General features: G+C 40.2%; 1 protein-coding gene across 2 annotated transcripts in view; it reads left to right on the top strand.

Annotated features, from left to right (window-relative positions):
- Positions 1–1,114: 1,114 nt before the first annotated feature.
- The window catches only part of rims3 (regulating synaptic membrane exocytosis 3), a 77,475-nt gene continuing 55,219 nt past the window's right edge, over positions 1,115–23,370 (top strand). The window contains exons 1-2 of one of the 2 annotated variants that reach the window (XM_008421619.2): positions 1,115–1,362; positions 18,507–18,846. In XM_008421619.2, coding sequence (XP_008419841.1) covers positions 18,582–18,846 — 265 coding nt within the window. In that variant the 5' untranslated portion in view covers positions 1,115–1,362; positions 18,507–18,581. The remainder of the gene's footprint in view (positions 1,363–18,506; positions 18,847–23,370) is intronic. The other variant, XM_017307544.1, reaches the window with a different exon arrangement.

The following is a 23,370-nucleotide window of genomic DNA, read 5'->3' as shown; positions in this document are numbered from 1 at the left end:
CTTCAATGAATTTTTCACAACTTATATATATATCTATATATATATAAGTTGTGAAAAATTATATATATATATATATACACTGCTCAAAAAAATAAAGGGAACACTCAAATAACACATCCTAGATCTGAATGAATGAAATATAATTGTCAATAATTTCCATCTGTTGTCTATTCCATTTGCACAACAGCAGGTGAAATTGATTGTCAATCAGTGTTGCTTTCTAAGTGGACAGTTTGATTTCACAGAAGTTTGATTTACTTGGAGTTATATTGTGTTGTTTAAGTGTTCCCTTTATTTTTTTGAGCAGTATATATATATATATAATCAAGTCAAGTTCTCTGATTAATTTGGCTTGCTGGAATCATGTTTCATGAGAAGGTATATGTGTTGAATTGCTTATGATACTCAAAAAAGTTGCAGAAGACTCAGAAAATATCTGAAAAAATTGCTGTAGTCAGAAAAGTCCAAAACTGTTTTTTTTTTTGTAACTTGTAAAATACTATGTGTTGAAACATGATGGTAGCTTAGTCATGCTGAGGGAATGTTTTTTTCTTCAGTCATTAAATCAATAATTTTCCAAACCTTTATTAACTTCTCACTTTTCAAATCAGTTTTCGCATAGCATAATGAAATAATAAGAAAAGATTTGTCCATGTCCTGTTTTTCATCTGCTAAAATAAAGTGCATACAAAAATTAAATTCGAAAAATAAACACGAAATTGTGACAAAGCTACAATAAAATTAAGACAAAAGTTCCTGGTGTAGCTATCATGATATGATTTATGAGTAAAATAGTCACATCTTGACTGCATTGACTACACTGGTAAATACTGCAGTGACGCTAACACACAGCCGATTTTAATATTGAACCAATGTTGTGTTCAACCTGACGATGTTTACATCAGCATTTAAAGCTGTAAAGGTGTAGCTGCACATTGAAAGATATGGTGGTGGGGTTTAAAGTGAATTGAATTAATCGCTTTGAGCGAACAAAAAAGATTTTTCACAGTTATTTGCAGTTCCCAAAGACGGCCCCAAGTGGTCGCTGTTTGTCCAAAACACTTCCAGGCAGCTTCATCGCAACGCATCTCTCTCTCCCTCCCCTCCTTTCTGCTCTGCTCTCCTCTCCTCCCAGCTCCTCTCCGCTCAGCTCAGCAGTGCGTCCCTCACCTCCTCGGATTCCGTGTGACCAACAGCCCTGAGCGGATAACAGCCGTCCGGCAGAGCGCCGCCCGTCCCGCAAACCAGCACAGCCACCATAAAACCCGAACGATGACATTCTTACAGCAGCGACAGGGGCTAACATTCATTTGACAACTTCCCTCCCCACACCTTGCCTCCGCCGCTCCTTGCTGTTAAGCGGTGAGTCCCTTTTTTAATCTGCAGAATCTGTTTTTTTTTTTTTTTTTTTTGTTCTGCTATAGAAACATTTGGGTTTGCTTTCATAAAATGTATTATCTTGTCACCTTCCTTCTACTGTTGCATATACCTTTTTGTCATTCAGTCACATAAACTCCTTAAAGGGGTTATTAGAGTCATACAGTCATACTAGACGGAGATGATTGGATTATGCACGTTATTAAAGCTGCAGCAGCGATAGCGGTGCTGTGTTATTTACTTTCGCTCAGAATGCTACCCTAATGCATGTGGAACTGCTTATCAAATCAGCAGAGGAAGAAGCAGGGGTCTTGCTTAGGTCAGTCATGCCCCTCTGGTTCTCAGGAGATGCCCTGCATTGGACAGGGGGTGGAGGGAGAAGGGGGGTCAAAGACATAAATCCACCTCAGGAAGGATAAATCATCCAAGCATCGCCACCACCTCTTGTTGTTTGCGCGCATTTTAATGCAGGTGACTCTCGGTGTGACAGGTGGGTGGGGGAGGGCAGCACTAGCTCATTTTAAAGATGCTTCTGCAAGCATTCAGCCCCGGGCCAAGAGCATGCACGCTGAGGTGTGAGATAGTATCAGATGGCGGCACACACACACACACACACACACACACCCACACACATGTAGTAGACTGGCTCGTGAAACGTACTTCACTCCCGGGGAGCACAAAATAGACGAATGAAAATCTGAAAAGTGCGGCATGCGTGTTATTTTATGCTTTTTCAGAATCTCCCGTTTCGTTGTTGCAAAAATGCAGGTCGCAGCGTTGCCGCTCTGGTCGGAAATCGGTCCGTAAAGGACAATTTTCAATTTGAGTTCGGACTTGTGTCTTGTGCAGGTCTCTCTGAGGTTAGCCCGACCTTTCATCACATCAACTTTGAAAAAAACTTCCTTCTGCAGAAAAGTGTCTCAGCTGGTAAGTTTTTGCAGTGCAGATGGTGTTTTCTGGACGACCCCGCTGTGTTCATTTTTGATCGCGCGTATAGAGTTTTTGCCTCTCGGCCATAAAGTCTAGCTTTTGTCTAATCTGATTAATTCCCTCCATGCCTAGCGTGTCTAGCTCTGGCTGCGTAGCAGAAGCAAAACACGACATTGCGATAACATTGTTGAGAGTTGCAGTGATGGGATTGATTGCAGTGAACTCGCATTTCATTGACGCTCTCCTTCTTTTTCGCCCAGCGCCCAGGCTGCTCTCTCTCAGCTTTAACATGTTGCATAGCACATGAAATATATTAGCTTAGCAAATGCCTCATATGAGATGTTTATATTTTGGGATATAAACATCTCATATTTCATAAAAATGCTCCACAACTTCCTCCCTGACCTGACTGCTGTCTTCATTGGCTGTCAAGATGCTATTTGTTCACTACCTAACTGGGTTCCTTACACACTCTTCCTCCATTTAAAAAAAAAACTAAAGTATATATTTATTATTTATATCAGCCTTATATTCTGTGTCTTTCATCTTAAATAAAGGTCATTTCACTAACCACTCGGTTTCTCGACAACTTTAGATTCAGTTTGGATTGGAGTTGTGCTTTTTGAGCTAAAAATAATGCCACCAGAGTTCATAACCCAAGCTTTAAAGAATCTGTATTCCATCTTAAATATTTAACTCCTTATTTGACTGGTTAAAGCATTTTAGATTTCGAAACGGATCTGAACTACCTAGACATGGACTCTATTGTCATTCCATTCAACTGCACTTTTAAAATGTATGTGTCGAGCGAAATTTTGTTGCAGGCCTCCAATAATAGCAACAAACAAATAAATGAATCCAAATTTATTTGGAAAAAGTAATAACATGAGTATGTGAAGTAGTTTAGCTGTTTTTAACTAGGTCCAGACGCTATGAGAGCATTGAAATCGTTGATCTAAAAATTTGAACCCAATTTCAACATTTTGGATTTTTTGTTGTTTTTGTAACCTACAGACAATAAGACCTGAATACAGAATACTTTGAAGCAAGTTCAAAGTCAATTGCACTAATATGGCTGTTTCTGTTAGTAATTAGGTGATTTATGAAGGCTGCTGTTGGACTGGACTTTATTTAGGGGTGTCTGAGCAAAGTTGGGAGGGAAAATGGAAATGCACGGCACAATTTTTCATATTTTTATTTCTAAAAACCTTTCTAAAAATGTGTATGATGTAGAGATACCTTCTCAAGACACTCATAAACGTTAGTGCAATAACATTGTACTGATCTGGGGAAGAATCAAGAGATTGAAGCTAATGAGCTTCATGTCAGGAGGAAATAAATATAAGGCCTCTTAGACATTGATGCCGTGCGTCATTGTTTCTTTCCAAAGCGTGTAAAGAAAGTAAATGACAACTGCTTTGACTTGCATGAAAAGAGCGCCGTGCTCTTGGCACGTTTCAAGTAGAATATGAATAATTACTCATGTGTTTGAGTTCTGAAATCTCGCCTGACTCACTCTTGATCTGCTGAGTAATCCAGTGAGACATAATTGAGGCTGAACCTTTTTTTTTTCTTTTTTTTTATACCTCATAATGCAGGCGCCGAGCTGAAACAGGGGGCAAAATTTCACACGCGTTCCTGCGCATTTCGTCTGCACGCTTTAAGTGGAGTTTAGATTTACCGGAGTGAGCTGTTGAACGGTGTGTGGAGCTCGATGCGTCGCATGCTATCAGATGATCTGGCTCCTCAAAAGGCCAGGCTGACTGCTGTGCACTCTCTCATCCTCCATCAAAACACGCATGCAGGCGAACTCTTAAAAAAAAAAAAGAAAAAAAAAAAGAAGAAAAAGTAGTTGAAAAGGTTAGCACACTCTCATTCAGTCACATCATTGATAAATGCAGTGGCACATCTGACCGCTCTTCAGATCCGTTGCTGGTCCTCGTGCTCTTTGAAATGAAAATCAAATGAAAACAAACCGAGGGGCTGAGCGGACACTTATCATAATGATGAGGGCGCCTCTGCTCGTGTACCTGCTTGCATCTCAATGCGCGTGTTGTTGCACAGCGTGCTGCATGTGTGCGCCGTTGGGCGACCATCTGTAAGGCATAATTTGCTGGCCAAGGGGGATGTGTGTATCGTCGCAGAGTGAGGCCGGTGATTGGTGGAACGTGAGTGGTCGGTTGGTGCTGCTGGACTGGGGTTTTTAATGACTCGCCGTTAGCTTGCTTCGCCTGTTTTACCATAAATGAGCGGGACTGTGAAATCTGTTAGAAAATATGGTAATAATCGCAGTTTAAATGTAGGCAGTATTAGTCTCGCAGTGAACCATCCAGCACCCTGAATACTTTTAGGAAACATGGCCTGAAGCAGCTTCAGTAAGATTACAACAACAACAACAACAACAAAAAAACATGAAACAACTATTTATTACCATCCGTAGCAATTCCTATAAAATAAATTTAACAGATTTTTTAAATGTGTAGGAAAGAGTGCTGCAAAAATATCCATCTCCTTGTTTATTCTCCAGAGATCCTTACCTTGTATTGCCAAGAGGCAGCCATTTTCAAATCGATTAGTCTTTGTGAGAACCGGGTTAGGAAATCCAAAGAAAAAGAACAAAAAACATCAATAAAAGATAGTAAAATAACATATTAGCTTTCCCCTTTTTAGCCTTCCTATTACCTGCTGAAAGTCTCGCTCTCGATACTCACTTTGAGTTTTCTGCACGCAGTAACAACATCCACATTGAAGGGTGTTCTGAGTATACGACCCGGTACCTGTTAGTTTCCAGTCACTTCTCAGGTGAAGATTGACTTTTCAGTTTCTAACTTAACATTACCGATTTGTGCCGGTCAAGTAAAGACTCTTTCTCTTTTTTTTCGTACCATAACTCATATTGTCTATTTAAAAAATAAAATCTTTACACAGTAAGCATTGAGAGGACAATCTGGCACTAAGTGTCAAATTGAATGAAATAATTCTGCATGTTTCATGTTTCTTACTGTCTTGCTGTCACTGAATATTATAGGACTGAGTGCGTTTTATCATAATCTGGCCATCTAAATATACAGTAATGACAAACCATGTTCCTGTGAACACACTCCTCGACTTGTTATCAATTTCCCCTCAGCTGTGATGAGACCAGTGCTGCCAGGGCTTTGGCTACTTTGAGATAATTGCATGCCAGATTTCCTGTTAATGCGGCATGTGCAAAGATAATTACTTCTCGGGGACATTTGCGACAAATAATTTGGGAAAAATGATTTAGAAAGAAAAACATTAACAAGTGGCTCCGAGTGGAGTGCAACGCCTAAGATGAGACATCCAAAAGACGGAGATGAAAGTGAGTGGCAGCTAAGCCAAATAAATAGATCGGAGCGTCGCCTGATTGGCTTGGGAGATCCGTTTATCCTCCGCATATCTTTCATGGATAAAACTAAAACATTTCAGCTTTAATTGCATAAGGATTCAGTGGTGATTTCTCAAACAGCAAGTTTCCACAAGAAAAGTTTACTTTGCATTAAATGTCAGAGGGGGGGGGGGAAAAATGTTTGTTTGCCTTTTGATGCAGTTAAAAATAGATTGCTTCAAATCAAAAATAATTATTAAGCATAACAAATCTATATGTAGAGTGTAAATATGTTTTTTTTCTTTTTTTCAAATCAAAGCAATACATTCATGTTAGTCATATTTGCTGAAATGTTTCACATGTTTCTGTGAAGCTGTGGTATTTTCACCCAAGGTTATCGTATCGTGAGAATTTCATACTGGCCCACGCCTCGCCCAATTATGGAGCTGGGCCCCTTTTGAGCCTAATTGGCTGAGACTGCTGACCGACTGTTTCCGTTTTGGATATGTCTGATTCCCTGCTGGTCAAATTTACATGCTTTGGTTGGTTCCCCCGGATGGTTGGTGTCGTGTGCACGGTGACACAGGAGGTAAGGATGGGACGAGGAGGATACAAGACTCGCAATTTGTTCTGACTTCTAGATCGTCAACGAAGCATTGGGGGGGTGGGAGGGGAGATTTGTTTCAACCATATCAACAATTCAAAGATCATGTGTTGCCAACCAGGATTCCTGTACATCGCTCATTTGCTTTTCCAGACTTGCGTTTCCAAACTTCTCTCTCCTTTTATCCCGTTTTTAAAGAAATACAAAATTCACAATGGATTTGTAGCACATAAGTCTTTAAATATTGATCCTGCAAAAACAAAATCCCCAGAGATATAAAGAAGGAAAGAGAGGAAAAATAGGAGGAAGAAAAGAAGGAAAAGATACAATACAGAAACAGCTGAATGGAAAAAGGACTAAAGGAACGTCAGGAAGAAGTGGAGAAGAAAGTAGTGAAGGAACCAAGGATGAAGCAAAGAAAACAACAAACAAAAGTTTTCTTTTCTCCTCGCTGCGTAGCGTAATCCTTGTTAAAATATAAACTAATTTTGGTGTAAAGCAGGGCTCTCTGCTCAAACAACCTGCAGGTGCCAGAAGCACTCCCTTAATATTGATTTGTAATTCAAAATTCAACGTATCTGAGATGTCATTTTTTACTTTGGTTAAGTCTTAACAGCACCTATACAAATAATGGTTGATGAAAACTAAAACAGACAGGTCTGACTCTTAAAAGAGCTGTGAATCGACTGCAGGATTCAGTAACACTGGACTTTATTAGTCGAAAGACGGTATTAGTCAGATCTGTAAGTAAAAGAAGTGGCATGAAAAAAGAAAAATAGGTCACTCTTTAAAAGGAGTGCAGAGTGCGGTAGAAAACCTCCAACAGAAGTCTTTTGAGAGAAGAGATAAACATGCATCTTTTTCTCCCGAATTCCTGCAGGATTCTGAAGAATTTTGCTCGGCCGGGAGCACTGACGTTGTAAGTGGGGTGAGATCCTGTTTAGATCCAGGATTACACGAGTCGGCCACCAGTATCCCTGTAGGGGTGGAGTGATGGTGGAGTGAGAGGTGGGGGGCTACAGAGAGAGGGATGTCTCTGACCACATTAGTCACCAAAGAAAGAAGGCCATGAGTCAGGAAAGCTCCCAGTATCATCCATCATGCCCCTCTTAACCCACTTTCCTTCCAGCCAAGCCGCTCTGACTTTTTGTCTATTTTCTGCCGGCTCTCCACCACCATCACCCCCCCCGCCCCTTCGCTGCTGACGGAGGAACTTTGCTATCCTACTTTTCACGGCAGAAGACGAAAAAGAAAACGCTCCACAGTGCTGCGCAGATTGCAGGTTGAAACCGAGAAGGCAGCCAACGAGCCGCATTATGAGTAAATACAGCAATTAAAGGGAGTTTGTTTAGTTAGTCGTTGTGAGATAAAGAAAACATCATCGTGAGTGATGTGGAGAAAGGGACCTCATGAGCGTCGGAGGCTTCGGTTGTATTTTATGAGAGGTCTCTCGTCTCCAAAAGGCCACTGGCTCAGTTCCTGGTAATGTGGCATAGCTGACTTACTGCTGCAATGAAAACATGACATTGCCTGCTCAGCGTTGGTCAGATTAGCCTGGAAAATGGGAGGAACTTGGGAGAAGCGGATGAACGTTTCTAGGAATATGGTGTAGTGATTTCAGGCTTGTCACTGCTACAAAGGAAACATTTTTCTGGAAAGCAACGCAGCTATCAATGCTGGGATAAGCATGGGCGCTTTTATGAAGCATAATATGTAGCCACTAGGCATCAAAGTTTCACGTTGCAAAAGGATACATAAATAAATAAATACAAGAGAAATACAAGTTTGAATTGAAAGTACTACAATAATTAACACTGGTTTGGATTTTCTCCGGGTAGAAATGCACAATTGCAGCGTTTTATCTTTTAGCAGCAATCAGCTCGATTAGCATTGCCAGTAAATAACACATTTCCAAAAGGCTGTGAGTATTTCCAACGCTACATGTTTGACTGACATGTAGTGTGTGGGCATTTGTCCACTGCTAAAACACCAGACCACCTTCATGATGTGCACAAAGACATTTTCCTGTTGGACATCAGCCTCGGGTAGTTTTTTTCCCCAGACTCATCAGTGTACAAAAATGCCGATTTGACTTTGACTTGGATCACTCATAATTCGCAAAATGAATGACTTCAGATAGACTCAGAATAGTGACCACGCTGATCTCTCTCCACCCGAACGCTTTATTAGCTGCAATCGGGTCGTTTCAGAACAAAATACTGCCGCCTTCCTTCTGAGCTCTCCTTTAGCTGCTTTATTACAAAGGCACGTCCAGTTATTCAGAATAGAAGCCAAGTTTGAAAAAATTATCTTATTTACTCACCACATCATGCTTTGCTGACAATGTCTCAGATAAGTACACACCTTGGATGCTTTTAACAGCTTAAGTTTGATAAGAAGAGTTTTAAATGCAGATTTGCAGCATGGATTATTAATAGTCTTCCAGATTTGTGTGTTCTTATGGTGAGAAGGTGAAAAGCCTTAAAACGGGTACATACAATACCAATAAATATGGAAATATCTATAAAGTGTAACATCTAATCAAAGAGTGGACAATATTACAAGAATGTCATGTCATACAAAGCACATTGTTTATTTAAACGTAAATACCTTTTTATATTTCTTATCGTGTAAATAAACACTATTCATTGGTTAAAACATTTAAATATAAGTGCATTTGTATACATTTCTTATTGAGTAAATATTACTGATTAAATAGTTGTTTTTTTTTGCATCTTGAATTTTTAAGTCAATTGGTTAAAAATACTAGAGAATAAATGTCAATGTAGATGCGAAAATGTTCATTTCGCTCATTAGAGACTCAAGGCTTAATTTGAAAAGGACTTGTAAACATCTTTGTCAACGCACGGAAATAAAGCTGTGCTGAGCGGCGTCTCTGGGTGCGGAACCGCAAAAGAGGCTCGGCAGCCAGCTGCCTCAGGTGAGGGCTGTCACCATTGAATTAATAGAGACATTTTTTTATGGCTGTCATATAGCACCAGCGTTTTTTTGTGTGTGTTTTTTTTGCCCTTTTCACCCCTGCAAGCTCCCAGCACTTTTTCTAAGTAATTAAGCAAAACGCATCTCTCACATTAGGACGTCGTATGATAGGGAGCACGTTGTTCCTAAACCGTGATTTTTAAATCTGCATGTCTGTCCTGAAATTAGAAATTGCGCAGCGTATTCCGTTTGTTTACCGATGTCCAACGATTCCATTAGAATTCTGAGCAGCCTCAGACGGGTCAATCTGACCTGTAAACGCGACTCTAATTGGGGAAAATCTGAACATTCGCTTCCTTGTCACGGGCGATTTGATGTGATTCGGGCTGTTTATGGGAAAACAAAGTGTGATGGATCATATTTATGCGCGCTGTCATGAGGTGATGCTGAGGGAGCGACTCAGCGACTTACCTTATTAAAGATTTTATTGGATAAAAAAAAAAAAAGACTTGACAGGGCCCATAGGGGGTGCGTGCTTCTTATTGACTCCTTTGTGTGTTCATTTCCCAGGTCCGCTCTGTTTCGGGTTTGTAGTAACTGGATGTTAGCGGACATCATCCAGTTGGACTTTTCTTCCACTCTGAGCGGAATAAAATCTGTGTCTCTTAGATAAATATTTTGGAGGAGACTTGAATGTTAATTCGGGTCCATCGGCCAAGGCATCAACGCCCTCTGTCACCCGATATCTTGGCTCCGTCTCCTGCCGCTCTGGCACATATTATTCATTACAGCATATGTGTATTTGCACCACTCCGAGTTTCTCAGTGTGGGATTTTGTGCAGGATCCACTTGGCTCCTGGTTTTCCCGCAACCTGGCACTCTGACTCTGAGTGTGTGTTTGCGTGTGCGTGTAACTGTAAACCCATCCTTCTGCCTTCTCGCCTTATAGAGCCCTTATGATCAGAGAGATACACCAGCCACACACACACACACGCACACCCACACACACACACACACACACACACACACACACGCACACACACACACATCACCAGGCCAGGCACAAAGGCAGCAGGCGCCTGACCGAATGGCACAGCCGGGGGACGTTTCCATGGTAGCCTTAACAGGAAGTGCATTACACCTCCTGTGTGCCCTGCTGATGTGATTTTTAGAGGATTTTCTGTCTGTGCATCTTAAACAGGAGGTCACATGTACATATTCCTGACGTTAAAGCTTAATACCAGTTATTGCATTGAGTGTGTAGCTCTGATCCAACACCAGTAATTAAGAGATTCATTCAGCCGAGAGATCTTTTATTAAATTCTGAGTCACATGCGAGCTGTTTGTGGTTAACGCCTCCCTTACAAACATCCATAGTACAAGGCTTTTGGATCGACTGGAACTGAGGTAGTCAATGACTTTTAATTGATATCAGATGACCTATTGAGCTTCCTTTAGTGACATACCTCATTTGATTTGGTACACTTTAGCCCTTTTCTGCGCCATCACAGAGAAAAACAGCTTGAACCTCCCCCCAAAGATGCACATAAGAAAACTCTGAAATGACAAGACAGTTACAACTACAGTCATATCAATTACGGCGTCGCAGGTTAATTAAACGTCCAGGGGTTTGTGAAACAGAGCGATCTCAGAGTGATATTTAATGGATCAGTCAGCCTCTTGTAATTACAAGGCTGTGGTTCTTGTGTGGTTGATTCACACCATCGTTCCTTCACGTAGTTCTTACTTTTTTTTTTTTTTTTTACAGCGTTGTGAGATGTTGGTTTCAGTTTTGAGCGGTGATGATTTCAGATGTTCAGGATACGCTCCTTTGCTAAACTGACCGTACCTCTCGTGCTTTTCAACACTTGCTTTAGACTTTAACTGGGACATTCTAATACATGCGTGTGCTTTATTTTAAAACCGTCCCGTTGCAGCTCCACCTGTGGCTCGGCGTGTCTCAATTCATTTCAGCTAATAACGTCAAAACAAAAAACTGACAGCATTGTTGGAAATTGTAAATTTACCATTTTTTCCCTTGCAGATTGAAAGAGAGTGCCAATAAATATCAGTAAATTTGAAAATAGCATTAAATGCACATTTACTAATACAGTTTAGTGATATGAATCGCAATTCTTAAAGAAAGCAAAAAGGCCTGTAAAATCCAATCACAGACATGCAGTTACCCAAAGACGAAGCAATAAATTGAATTTTATCGTGATATTTTGTTTTGCTATTGTGACATTGACAAAAACATACAATAAAAGTACCAAGTTCATTTTCCCCACTCCTAACTCTGACTGCATGTTTTGGTTTGTTCTTGAGCCTCTCCTTTTTGTTTTGTCTCTTGCACCGTATCACAGTGACTAATCTTTATTTAGCTCACCCATGTTCCTTTTGACCGTGACCCGGTTCTCCGAGACCACTAACGAAATTCATGCCCACAGCATGATGATGCCACCACCATGCCCCATGTCTCTCACAGCTCCTGCTCTGGTTAAACGTTCTCCCTGCCCGTTCTGTAAGCTCTGGTGGATACCGTCGTTTTGACTGATTTGTGCTTTACTTCCTGCCGTTCTTTAACAAATCTCTAAGACGAGTGTCAGACTTAAAGCCTGAGGGCCAAATCTAGCCTGTCGAAACATTTTATGTGTCCCTCTAGACCAGTGGTTCTTAACCTTTTTTGAGGTACCGAACCCACCAGTTTCATATGCACATTCACTGAACCCTTCTGTAATGATAAATAAAATATTTTTTTTTTTCCCCAAATTCAAGACATAGGGGTGACCCAACTAGTTGGGTCAACTAGTTGGGTCACCCCTATGTGACCCAACTCTTGTCTTTAAGTAATTAAAGACAAAAGTTCAAATCCAACTAGAGTCTAGTTGGGTCACCCCAAGATCACTAAGTCTTCTTAAAAGGTAGGGACTCTGAGAACAGTTCTTCAAAATATAGTCAGTGTTTTCAGCAAAGTTGAGCTGACTGTCCAGGAATGACCCAAGGTATTTAAAATTTGAAACAGTTTCAACAGGTTGGCCATCAAGAGAAACTGGAACCACTTTAAGGTCTTGTTTAGATCATTTAATTAGCTCTACATTCTTAAGAGAATGAAAAATTTATAATAAATAATAAAGACTTTGCGGTATTCTGATTTAGTAATGTAATTATATTAGTTGTGTTACCACCCCCACGCCACTAGAGGCAGTACCAACCCCAAAAAGATGCGACTAAGGATCAGATTTAGACTATAGAATTTGGTAAAAACTGTGAGCTTTGCTGAAGTAATTAAAGACACAAGTTCAAATCCATGCTGAGAGTGGAGCTCCTTCAATCAGTGCTCCTCCGCAGCACTGATTGGCTAAGCAATGTAACGTGATCCTCTGCAGCAAGTGATGGCAAAGCGGGGCGTCATCACGACTTTACACAAGTGTCTCTTTACCTCCGCAGCAGAGGCTCCGCCGAACCCCTAAGATCGACTCATCGAACCCCTGGGGTTCGATCGAACCCAGGTTAAGAACCACTGACCTAGAGCTTAGAGGGCCACACAAGTAGAACTATAAAGATAAAAGTTGTTTGCTTGCTTAAATATTTTATCAGTCAAATAAAAGCAGGTTTAATCTGGATAATGCCAAACTACATAAACAACAAAAGACGTTCAATTTTATTAAACTTTAAGAAGTATTCATCAAACTCAGAGAACGCTGTTTATTTTTTATTTTAACAGTTAGTTAACAGGCAGTTTTATCAATCTATAAACCGGCCCTTTAAGAGCGTTCACGGTCTTGATGTGGCCTGAGTTTGACACCTTTCCTCTCAGGCCTGTCTGCATCCTGAGATTCAATTACACAAAGATGAAATCTGATGTACTAAATTAGGTGGCACTGGATTCTATTTAGGGGTGTTACAGTAAAGGGGGCCGGGGGCTCACTTACAGATGGATGAAACACTTCAGATTTTTTGTTTTTAGTGCAAAGCACTGTGGAGGAATTTTACTTTAAGAACACTTCAACCTAAATATAGAAACTGATATTTTGGATGGAGGAAACATAATATAAGCTGTAAAAATAGTGACATTTTCATATTTTCAAGTAAGGGTAAAGGCTAGGCGCATGAATAGTGGATAGTGGACGCACACTGTGTCGAGAGAAGCACTGGTGAGAGTTGGGCTGTTTGCTGACAGAGGGCGAAATAGATGAGCTCTTGGATGAGAAGCTAAAAAGCAGAGACATTTGATGAGGGTGGCCTGTCTGGCGCGGGAATGAAGATGGATGGGTGGCGGGTCCGCCTTAAGGTCCGCCTTAAAGTCCAGTATAAAGACAGGTGCATGTTGGCACGTGTCTACGGGGCCACTGTGTTGATGACGGCGAGATCAGAGGGTTTTTTTTCGTTTTTCTTGTAATGCGTTTCTGTATAAATATGGAATGAATTGATGAAAAAAAAAGTTTCCTTTTAAACTGATGCAGCAACTACATGCCCCACTTTAGAAGGAATCTTTTTGTTGCTTAATTCATGAGGTGTGGAGTTAATGTAGCACTCAACTCTGTATGTAGAGAAAAAAAGAAAACAGGACTCAAAAAGCAATTTAAATATGAAAGCTGTGCTGGTAGAGTCAGAAGAACAGATGTGCAGAAACTCTTTATCGCCATATGATTGCAATTTTTAAAGAGTAGACACAATTTTTAAAGAGTAGACATACCAGAAAGTAATGTGCTGTAAAAAAAAAAAACGATCTTATGATTTAACTATTTTGTCCAACATAAATATTTCAGATCGTCAAACTAATTTTAATAACAAAGAAAACCTGAAGGCAAGATACAAGTTTCAAATTAACATTTGATTTATGTAAGTAAAATTGCTCTCTTGAAAACCTATCTGAAAAAATTATCAAAAAATTTAGATATTCAGAATTTATATATGTAAAAATTAAGAGACCACTGCAAAATAATACATAGTTTCTCTGATTTTACTTTTCATAGGTACATGTTTGAGTAAAATGAACATTGTTCTTTTATTCTATAAACTGCTGACAACATGCATCTGAAATTCCAAGTAAAGATTTAGCATTTACTGGCAGAAAATAAGAAATGGACAAAACAAAGAAAAAGATGCAGCGCTTTCACACCTCAAATAACGCAAAGAAAACAAGTTCATACTCATTTAGAAACGACAATTCTAATGTTTTAACTCAGGAAGAGTTCAGAAATCAATATTTGGTGGAATAACCATCAAGTTTTCAGTGGGGTTCGTTGCAGTGCTCTGTTGCTTTTTTTTTTTTTTCCAGAGCTGTATACAGTATACACTAGAATTTGTCAGCCAGAGCCGTATAGTCAGCATGTCATATCGTTCTTAGCCTCCTGCTCTTGCCTCCAGCCCTGTGTTTCCCACAGATCTGGCCACTGCTTCCTGCAGTGTCTCTCTCTCCCCGACCATTTATTATCATGCATGTCCTCCTACCACGTTTCTCCCCCCCTGTTATTCTTCTCCCTTCACTCGTTTTTTTTTTCTCTCTCCTCCCCGTCCTGTCCTCCTGCTCTTCTCCGAAACCAAAATTATTCCATGTATCCTTTTTGCAGCCCTCTCTATCCCTCTCATCTGTTTATTTTTCTCCCCTTGCTTTGCTCGCTGTGTGTTCAAAAGCAGAGAGACGCCCCCCAACCCGACCCCCCCGCCCAGGGAGCCAAAGAACAGCACACGTTGGCTAGAAGGAGGAAGAAGGGAGATATTTAGGACTTGTATGCTTACCTAAATTTACACTTTAAAAGCCTCACATTCTTCCTCCTGATTATGAGTTTCATTAAAAAAAAAAAAAAAGAATGTCACAATGCTTCTTGAGCCTTTTGTAAAGAAGATGATTACTCCTCTGATGCGCCCATTTCAGGTATTCTGTGAACAGTAATGGTCAGCAGAGCTGAGGAGGTGATTTTGGGAGACACTTGAAATGCACCATATTTGCATTTTGGGTCTCTCTGCCAGAGATTTAAAAGTAAAATCACTACACTGTATACACAATTTGCATTATTTATGATTTTTGATTTTGTGCTGATGCCGTGTAAGTCTCTCTCTGTCTCTCTCTCTCTTCTTTTTTCTTTTTTTTGAAGTTTGTTGTATTTCTGCACACACCTCTCCATCACTGACTGGGTGAGCAAAAAACAAAACAAAAAAAAAACAAAACGAATGTCTTTCAGACGTCCAAAAAGTCTGGAAATGCGAATATCACATGTGTGCTTTTTTTTGGCCACGGAAATTTGATAGATTACCACGAAGTCGTGTTCCGACACTCAAAGCACTGGGATAATGAATCCTGCAGATGTTGGCGCGGGCCGCAGACTTTTCTTTCAGCGCCACCGTGAGGGTTTACAGTCATTGCTTCTGGTGAGCCTCCTGAAAGGCCATCGCATTTAAAGGTGCGGAATTAAATTGGCTCACGTTGATTGTGATCGTTGCGGAATCAGCAGTGATTATTTTGACCTGTGATAAAAAAATGAAGTTGGAAAATGTGAACGAATCCCAAGTTTTTATTTAAGAGGATTTGTTCAGTAGGGGGAAAATATCCAGGGTTAAGCAATAGTATGCTCCAAAAGACATTTGTGTGTCTTGTTTTTTTTTATATTGATCAGTTGACTTCTTGTCCTTTTTATTTTTCCTTGTGAATAAGAGGCAGAGAGGCATTACTCTGTAACAATCTTCAAAATAAAAAAAAAAACAAGGGTACATGAATGACAAACGTGTTAATCTTTCTGTCTCTTTTAATGGCCAAAAGAGAGCAGCTGAACACCTAGACTTTTCCAAATGCACAGCCAGAGTACAGATGAAGAGGTTGGAACAGTGGCAAATAAGGCACAAGCTTATATTTTAACATACAGAAGAATTAACAGAAAAAAACCCTCCAAAGCTTACCGCAGCAGATTTCAAAATGTGAGTTTTTTTTTTCTTTTGCTTGAAGAGTCAAATATCAACTTATTTTAAGGATTTTTGCACATATTTACCAGAGGTTTCAATATAAATTCAACAAGCGTTGTTTTATCCTGTAGTTTTTGTAAAAACATTATAATCAGGTTAAGGATCTGAAAGGAAGGGCATAAATAGTGAAGTATTTTTAAAAAAATTGTAAGAATTTGTTGCTCATGGCTTGAAACATTTATGAAAATCAGCCAAAATAAGAAAATGTTCCCATTTTTTTATCCGGCAAACACTAAAGAGAGTACGCAGTTATGAACCGCAACAAAACCTCGCGGTATGGATGATGCTTTTTGTAAGAACTACGGCACATTCTTAGAAAAAAAATAAAGTTCTTTCTAGCTAACCGCTGCACATGCTGCGTTTTTTCCCCCACCTTTGTGATTACCATCTATTGTGAGTTAACTTTAGTTGATTAGGAAAATATCTGACAAATAAACACTTGAGAATAAAACTGCGATTTTCTACTGGGTCTAATTTGTGATAACGTTTCACGCCGCTGAGTGCTTTTTAATCTGACAAGAAGCAGAAGATATGGGGGGAGGACAAGTGGCTTTACAGCAAGACCATCATAAAATTGTGAAGAAAATCTAAAACTAATCATTAAATTATATATTTGGCTTTTTTAAGGAGAGTTTTGCAGACATCTTCGTTTCGTGCCCATGTCATCATGTTAGAATGCTAGCATTAGCATTCAGCTGCAGGTATTTTCTTGTGCCCAAGCAAAGTCTCTCAATTTTTTTGCTATAGCTACATGCTCTTACATATTTAAGTGTGTCAGTGTGTTGAGGTAGATACATTTTGCAAGGCTTCTATTAATAGGGCGATGAAACTGCAGCTGCTGCTACTTGCTGTTTAAAATAACAAAGGGGAGACAAATCTGGGCTTGAGGAGTGACAATAAATTGTCATGTGGAAGAAGAGCAGCGACGACGAAGAAATAATATTAAAAGGCTCACAGCGTCTACATATTTAATTTGCCCAATGGCTGTCAGTTTAGCCTAATCCCTGCGATACTGTGGGAGAGAAAGGAAAACAGATAACAGATGAGTTCGAAGGCAAGATAAATCAAGAAGGTTTAGCGGCATTGCTCAGAGATAAAGGGCTTTTTATCACCGAAGATGTTTTAATTTCCTTTTGGGGAACACACAAGTAACCAATTATTGGACCATGATTGAATTTAATAGAGCGATTAGACTATTAGGGTCATGGTAATAAAAGACAACAACAACAACAAAAAAAAACACAAGGGCAAGACGCTGTAAAGATGCACTGATCTGAGGGTTGTAAAGCCCATCCTGCCAATAGTGATTAGTATTATTTATTGTGAAAATATGTTTTATGGCATTTCTTAGTCATTTGTGCAGTATTAACTGCAAGCAATATTTTCAAATGGCTCCCGTCGTTTTCAAATCCAAACAGATACAAGTTGAAAGCTCAAAAATTGCTAAGAAATTCCAAATCAAGAAAATGTATTTTCTTGATTTGGAAAACGCAGCTTCCTTTAAGTAGCTCCCTACAGCTTTTGGGCATTGTCACTTGAAAACAGCAAACTTTTAGTCGTCTTCCATCCTTACCAACCTCCACACCGAAGAGTGTTATTCTTAATGTGACCTGGGAATGCTTAGGTATGGTGCTTTCAACGATTAGCTAAAAAAAAAAGAAAAAAAAAAAGATTTTTGAGATATTGACAGGCGTGTCAAACTGAAAATCATTCAATTGTTATTATTACTTACATAATAACAATTGACATTGACATGTGGAAGAAGAGCAGCGATGACAAAGACATAATATTAAAAGGCTCACAGCGTCTACATATTTAATGTGCCCAATGGCTGTCAGTTTAGCCTAATCCCTGCGACACTGTGGGAGTTTTGGCAGGCTGGTTTTTCTGCCAAAACGAGTCATAAGACGACGTGTCTCGAAAACGTAGATCGCATGCTGTTTCAGCTAGTTAAAAGTTTCACACATCTGTTTGCACATGGTCACAGTGTCCATCTGCTGCAGTGATGACTCAAGTTTACCATGTGAATGTTTAGAGTCTGAAAAATAAGATTTAAAAAAGGAAAAAAACAAAAAAACAAGACGAATACCATCTGACAGGGTCACCCCTTCACAGCAGGCCGGCCTTGACATTTAGAGTCTGTGTGTGTTTGTGTGTTTGTAGGAGCAGCTTTGTTTTTAGCAAGAAAACAGCCTGCATCCATCTGTACTGTCCTCTCCTACTGACCTTTGTGCTCTTAGTCTCCCAAACTTCTGAATACCTCAAAGACTCACACTCCGTCCACCTTCTGTGTCACGGCTAAACTTCCACCCTCACCTTGTTGTTGTTGCTGCTCTCTGTCTTTAGCCCCCGTTCCAGCTCTCCGGTCCCCTTCCCCGGATCCCTTTCCCACCCGTCGGACTCTCCGGTTCAGCGGGGACCATGATGCTCAGCAGCTCCGTGGAGGTGCCCAGCCCGGGCGGGATAAGTGGCCTTGGCGGGCTGAGCGCGGCGGCACGGAACGTGGTGCGCTCCTCGAGCATCTCGGGGACCATGTACAGCCTGGAAAAGAGCCCCAGCAACGGGGGTCCGGACTCGGCATCGTTGACTGGCAACAAGAAGCGACGCTCCAGCCTGGGCGCCAAGATGGTGGCCATCGTGGGGTTGTCACAGTGGAGCAGAAGCACACAGCAACTTAACCAGCAAGGTCAGTTTGCTGGTGGATTATTTATATAAACTAGAGGGTCTGCAGGTCACGCTGTGGGTTTTAAGGGCAACATTTCCAAAGCACTCCTCTTTGTCATCCTTTAAAATTGGACTTTGCTTGATTTCTCTATTTATCATATTGGAATTAAGTGAGATTTAGGTATGAATCTACCTCTATGGAGGTTAATCATCTGGATAAAGCTGGATATATCACCATAGTTTATTTTCTTTATCATAGTAAAACTGGTGCTTTTGGAACACCCCAATAGAGGCCTAATGCACTATGAAGTGTATTTGTTGGTTCACTGTTGTAATAAGAGTACATATCTGACTCAACAAGCTTTCTGTGGTTTTGTAAGAGACTGCAGGTCTACTGTGTGCACCGCTGGGCTCTGATCTCTGCAGTGGGTTTGCATTGGTGGCAGTGAGCATGCATTGCGACCGTGGCTCTACGCTCTAATATGTCCCCTATAGCGTGTAATTACAGATCCTGTGAAGCTGCGACAAACGTGCTTGTCGGTTTTGCGCGTGTGTGGTGAAAACAAGACCCTTTGTCCCTGCTGTACGGAGCGATAACATGTCACACAGTTGGAGAGACTGGGCCAGTAGGAGGAGGGTATCCTGTGGTGTAACATGCTGTTTGTTTTTTTTTTGTTCTTCCAACGTGTTAATAAAAAAGAAAAGAAAAAAGCAGTGTGTGTCTGTCTGCGTTCTCTGCTGCTTGTCTGCAAACGTTAGCGGGTCCAACGCTCCTTTCAGACATGCACTCCCTTGCTGTGAACTGGCCAGGCTGCAAATATGTCCGTGTCAAGGCTGCAGGAACCTTCAGATCAGCGTCTGTTACAGCGTCATGGTATTTGTACCAAAATGTAAAACAGATGAATAACATGAACAGAAAAGGAGGAATTATTCATCTTAATTGCAACAGCTAATATTATAGCAACATATTGATACGCCAACAACCTGCAGAATAACTGATGCTGCTTGTGTTCTGCTGTTAGTTTATATATATATATATATATATATATATATATATATATATATATATATATATATATATATATATATATATATACACATATGCTTGTAGAAAAACCAAACAGAATTCCTTTTAAGGTCATTTTCCTTTTCCTGTTTTTAAACATTGTGAATATTCCGAATAAAATGAACTTTCAACGGATGTTTCCCTTTATTGCTCTACTGACTAAATTCCCAAGTTACTGTTGCAGCGAACTGAGGCCGTTGCATTTATACGTTAGGCAGATGTTCTGACTCAAGCTCACTCCAGCAAAAGTCTTCAAGGACATTGTTAGGTCGTGTCCTGGACCTTTTTATGTATCTATTTTTCAAAGTATTAATGTTTTTAAAGTTTTCTCTGCATCTGAGTGGCATGCTAGTTGCAGTCTTGCTAGTTAGACATATTGCCCCGATGTTGTGATTTAAACTGAATAAAATTTTTCTTTCTATCTGTTGCGTGGAGCGATATGACAAAATGTTCAGTGTTTATGATTTCCAAAAAGAATCCACTCTAAGCAGTGGATCTATGACAGAACTTTACAATACTGAAGAGACTCAAGAGCTACATCCAAATCCTACCAACTTGCATTAGTCACACTCGTTTGTACCACATAAAATGTTACTTCAGGTACCTTATGCAACACTGGAATCAATTAGTCACACCTATCTGACACTCAGGCTCTTTATTCTCTGACTACAGCATCAATATTATCTTTCAAAATAGCTTCCACTTCAGTTTTTAGTACATTTGTGTATCGAGACACACTTATATAAAGCCCATAGTCCTTTATGAACAAGCTATATTGTCGGCTTCTGAAAACGCCATTTCCCAATATAGACTCATGCAGAAAGGACTCGCTCCGCTCAGGCACAGCTGACTCTTGTCTGACGCAGACAGAGCTGTCGATATTTTCACCACAGGGGCTTCCGTGTCTCTGTGTTTGTGGTGCTGAGGAGAGCACATAGGAGGGGAGAGTGTGGAAGAGGAGGCAAGGAGAAGCTAAGGATGTAGAAAAGAGGAAGGGAGATGAATCTAAATTTAGATGTTCTTATAGCAGCCAGAAGAACACATCAGGTCTGGAACCAAATCACGGCATCACAGCACCGTTCTTCTTCCTTCTCCGTGTTGTCAACAGGCTGTTAGATAAACGTCAAAAGTTATTTCAGCAATTTGAGAAAATATAGTTGTTCCTATTACCGAAATTATGGTTGGTAGTGAATTTGGTTGCACTAGAGTTTCCAAAAAAAAAATATGCACAGTGCTTAGAGTCTTTCACAGTGCCATTGTATAACCATAATTAAACTTGGTTATACAATTTTAATGGTATAACCATTAAAATTGGTTATACAATTAAAATTGTATAACCATTAAAATTGGTTATGCAATTAAAATTGTATAACCAATTTTAATTGGTTATACAATTAAAATTATACAATTTTAATTGTATAACCAAGGGTTTATGTTATGGAGCTATGCAAAGAATTGCGGAATTGTGAAGTGGAAGGGAAAATATACATGGGTTTAAAAAAATCACAAGAGGTCTTCTTTGTAGCTCACTACAAGCCAGGTGGGGAGCATAGACATGTAGAAGAAGCTCCTCTGGTCCTCTGAGACCCAAATTGAATTATTTGGCCTACATGCAAAATAGCATGAAGCCAGTCAGAGTTAACGGGAAGATACATGGAGCTAGCTACAAGGGAAAAGCTATTTGACTAATGCAGCTCATATAAAGCATTCAGTGCTTTTTATTAGTGACCCCAAAACCTGGTCCTGAAGGCCCAGTGTCCTGCATATTTTAGGAATCGTTCTTAAATAAAACTCAAATTCGTTTGCCTAGAAAGTCTTATTTCATTTGGGGAGGTGTGAATGCACAATTGGACCCAAAAAAATTGGAACTTTGGCCCTCTTAAAAACCTGGGCCTTGTTCAGTTGAAGTGAACTCTGGTGCGGTTCAAATGCGTACGTGAACGCCAAACCAACCGGAGACCGCTCCAAGCGAACTATAGCATAGGACATTCTGGATAAATATGACAATAAGAAACGTTCTTGTTTAGAGGTAGAAGGAGAAACGACTCGACTTTTATAAAAGACAAATATCCTACAGCCACAAATCCTATAACTACAAAATGTAAACAAAAACATTGCTTTTGTGCCAGGTGTCTTCTTCAAAAGTTTTTTGCACCATTTCCCTCAGTGGTTCTTGGTGTAGCGCCACCACAGATGAGGGCGTGGACTGGATTTTTGAAGGGTTTGGATTGTTTGACGCATTGCTGTGTGAACGTGAACCAACCAGCTGAAAGTGTAACAAATGTAGCAGTTCTGGTCCACAACTGAACCGAGTCTGCCGGGCTATCAGGAGTGAAAACACTCTCAGAGATCTCTGTTCCTGCACAACTGATAGAATTAAATCATTGGGCCACTCACTACCTCATTAGCGCCAAAGAAAAAATAAATATTCTCGTACCGGTAATTATTTGTAGGAAATATCCTAAAACCTCCAAAGACAAAGGAATCAGTGTATCTTGAAAATAAAGTTTTATTGAGGCTTACAGGGTAAAACGTTCCAATTGATTTAGCTTCAAATTGAATCAAGTCATAAGGCTTTTGCGTAACATTTGTCCAGCCAGATGATGTCACTGATCTTCTAGGAATCTTCTCAGGCAAAGTTCCAAGTCTGGTACGGAAAAACGATCTTGTTTACTCAATGAAGGCTGGATTTGGGTCTTGTTTTCCAATTACTACCTCTTTATTTGGTTTGCATAGATGCCAAAGTAAAGTAAACTACCTACGTGAACCACTGAGACTGGGAGATAAAGAAGCACTGCGTCTTGTAATGCTTGGGCTAGTTGTGTCTCCTTTTCACCCTGGTAGTCATTAACAGCTCCGTCCGGTCAGCCGCTGGAACTCCATGTTCCGACTGACACGTGCTGATTGGTCAGTGGGCTGGGTCGACCCAGCAGTCTGCTCCTTGCTCCGCTCAGTCGCTCAGCTAATAGCCAATAAGCCCCCGGACTGATTCGCTCGGGATAGAAGAGTGAGACGGAGTAAATCTGCACTCCATGTGTAGCAACAGTGGAAGACCTTTAGTAACATTCAAATCTGGTTCAGTTTAATAACAAGCTCTTATCTACAACGTTTTCTCAGTAAACAATGAAAAGCAAGCAATTATATTAAAGCAGTCAAAAACAATTGGAGAACATGCCACCATGTCGCCATTACGCCATAACGAGGTTATTGTGTTGTTATTGTGTCAGTTTCTGGAGGCTATGATCTGCCCGGCTCCATTTGTGGAATTGGACTCTGTCGATTTTCAGAACCACTCTTTTTATCGTCTTATGTAAAAAGACGATGTTGTTTTATAGGTGTGTCTCAGGTGTGTTCTTAGAGGATTTGTGTGGAAAAACGTTTATATTCAGTGAGAATGCATTCCATGCATTCTCACTTATAGTGTTTCTGTTTTTCTTTATCTTTATCAGTGAGAATGCATTCTGCATTCTCACTTATAGT

This window comes from Poecilia reticulata, linkage group LG11 (genome assembly GCF_000633615.1).
Source record: "Poecilia reticulata strain Guanapo linkage group LG11, Guppy_female_1.0+MT, whole genome shotgun sequence".
Classification (NCBI taxonomy): Eukaryota; Metazoa; Chordata; class Actinopteri; order Cyprinodontiformes; family Poeciliidae; genus Poecilia; species Poecilia reticulata.
Note: the sequence above shows the minus strand (reverse complement) of the source record. Positions and strands in the feature narration are given on the sequence as shown.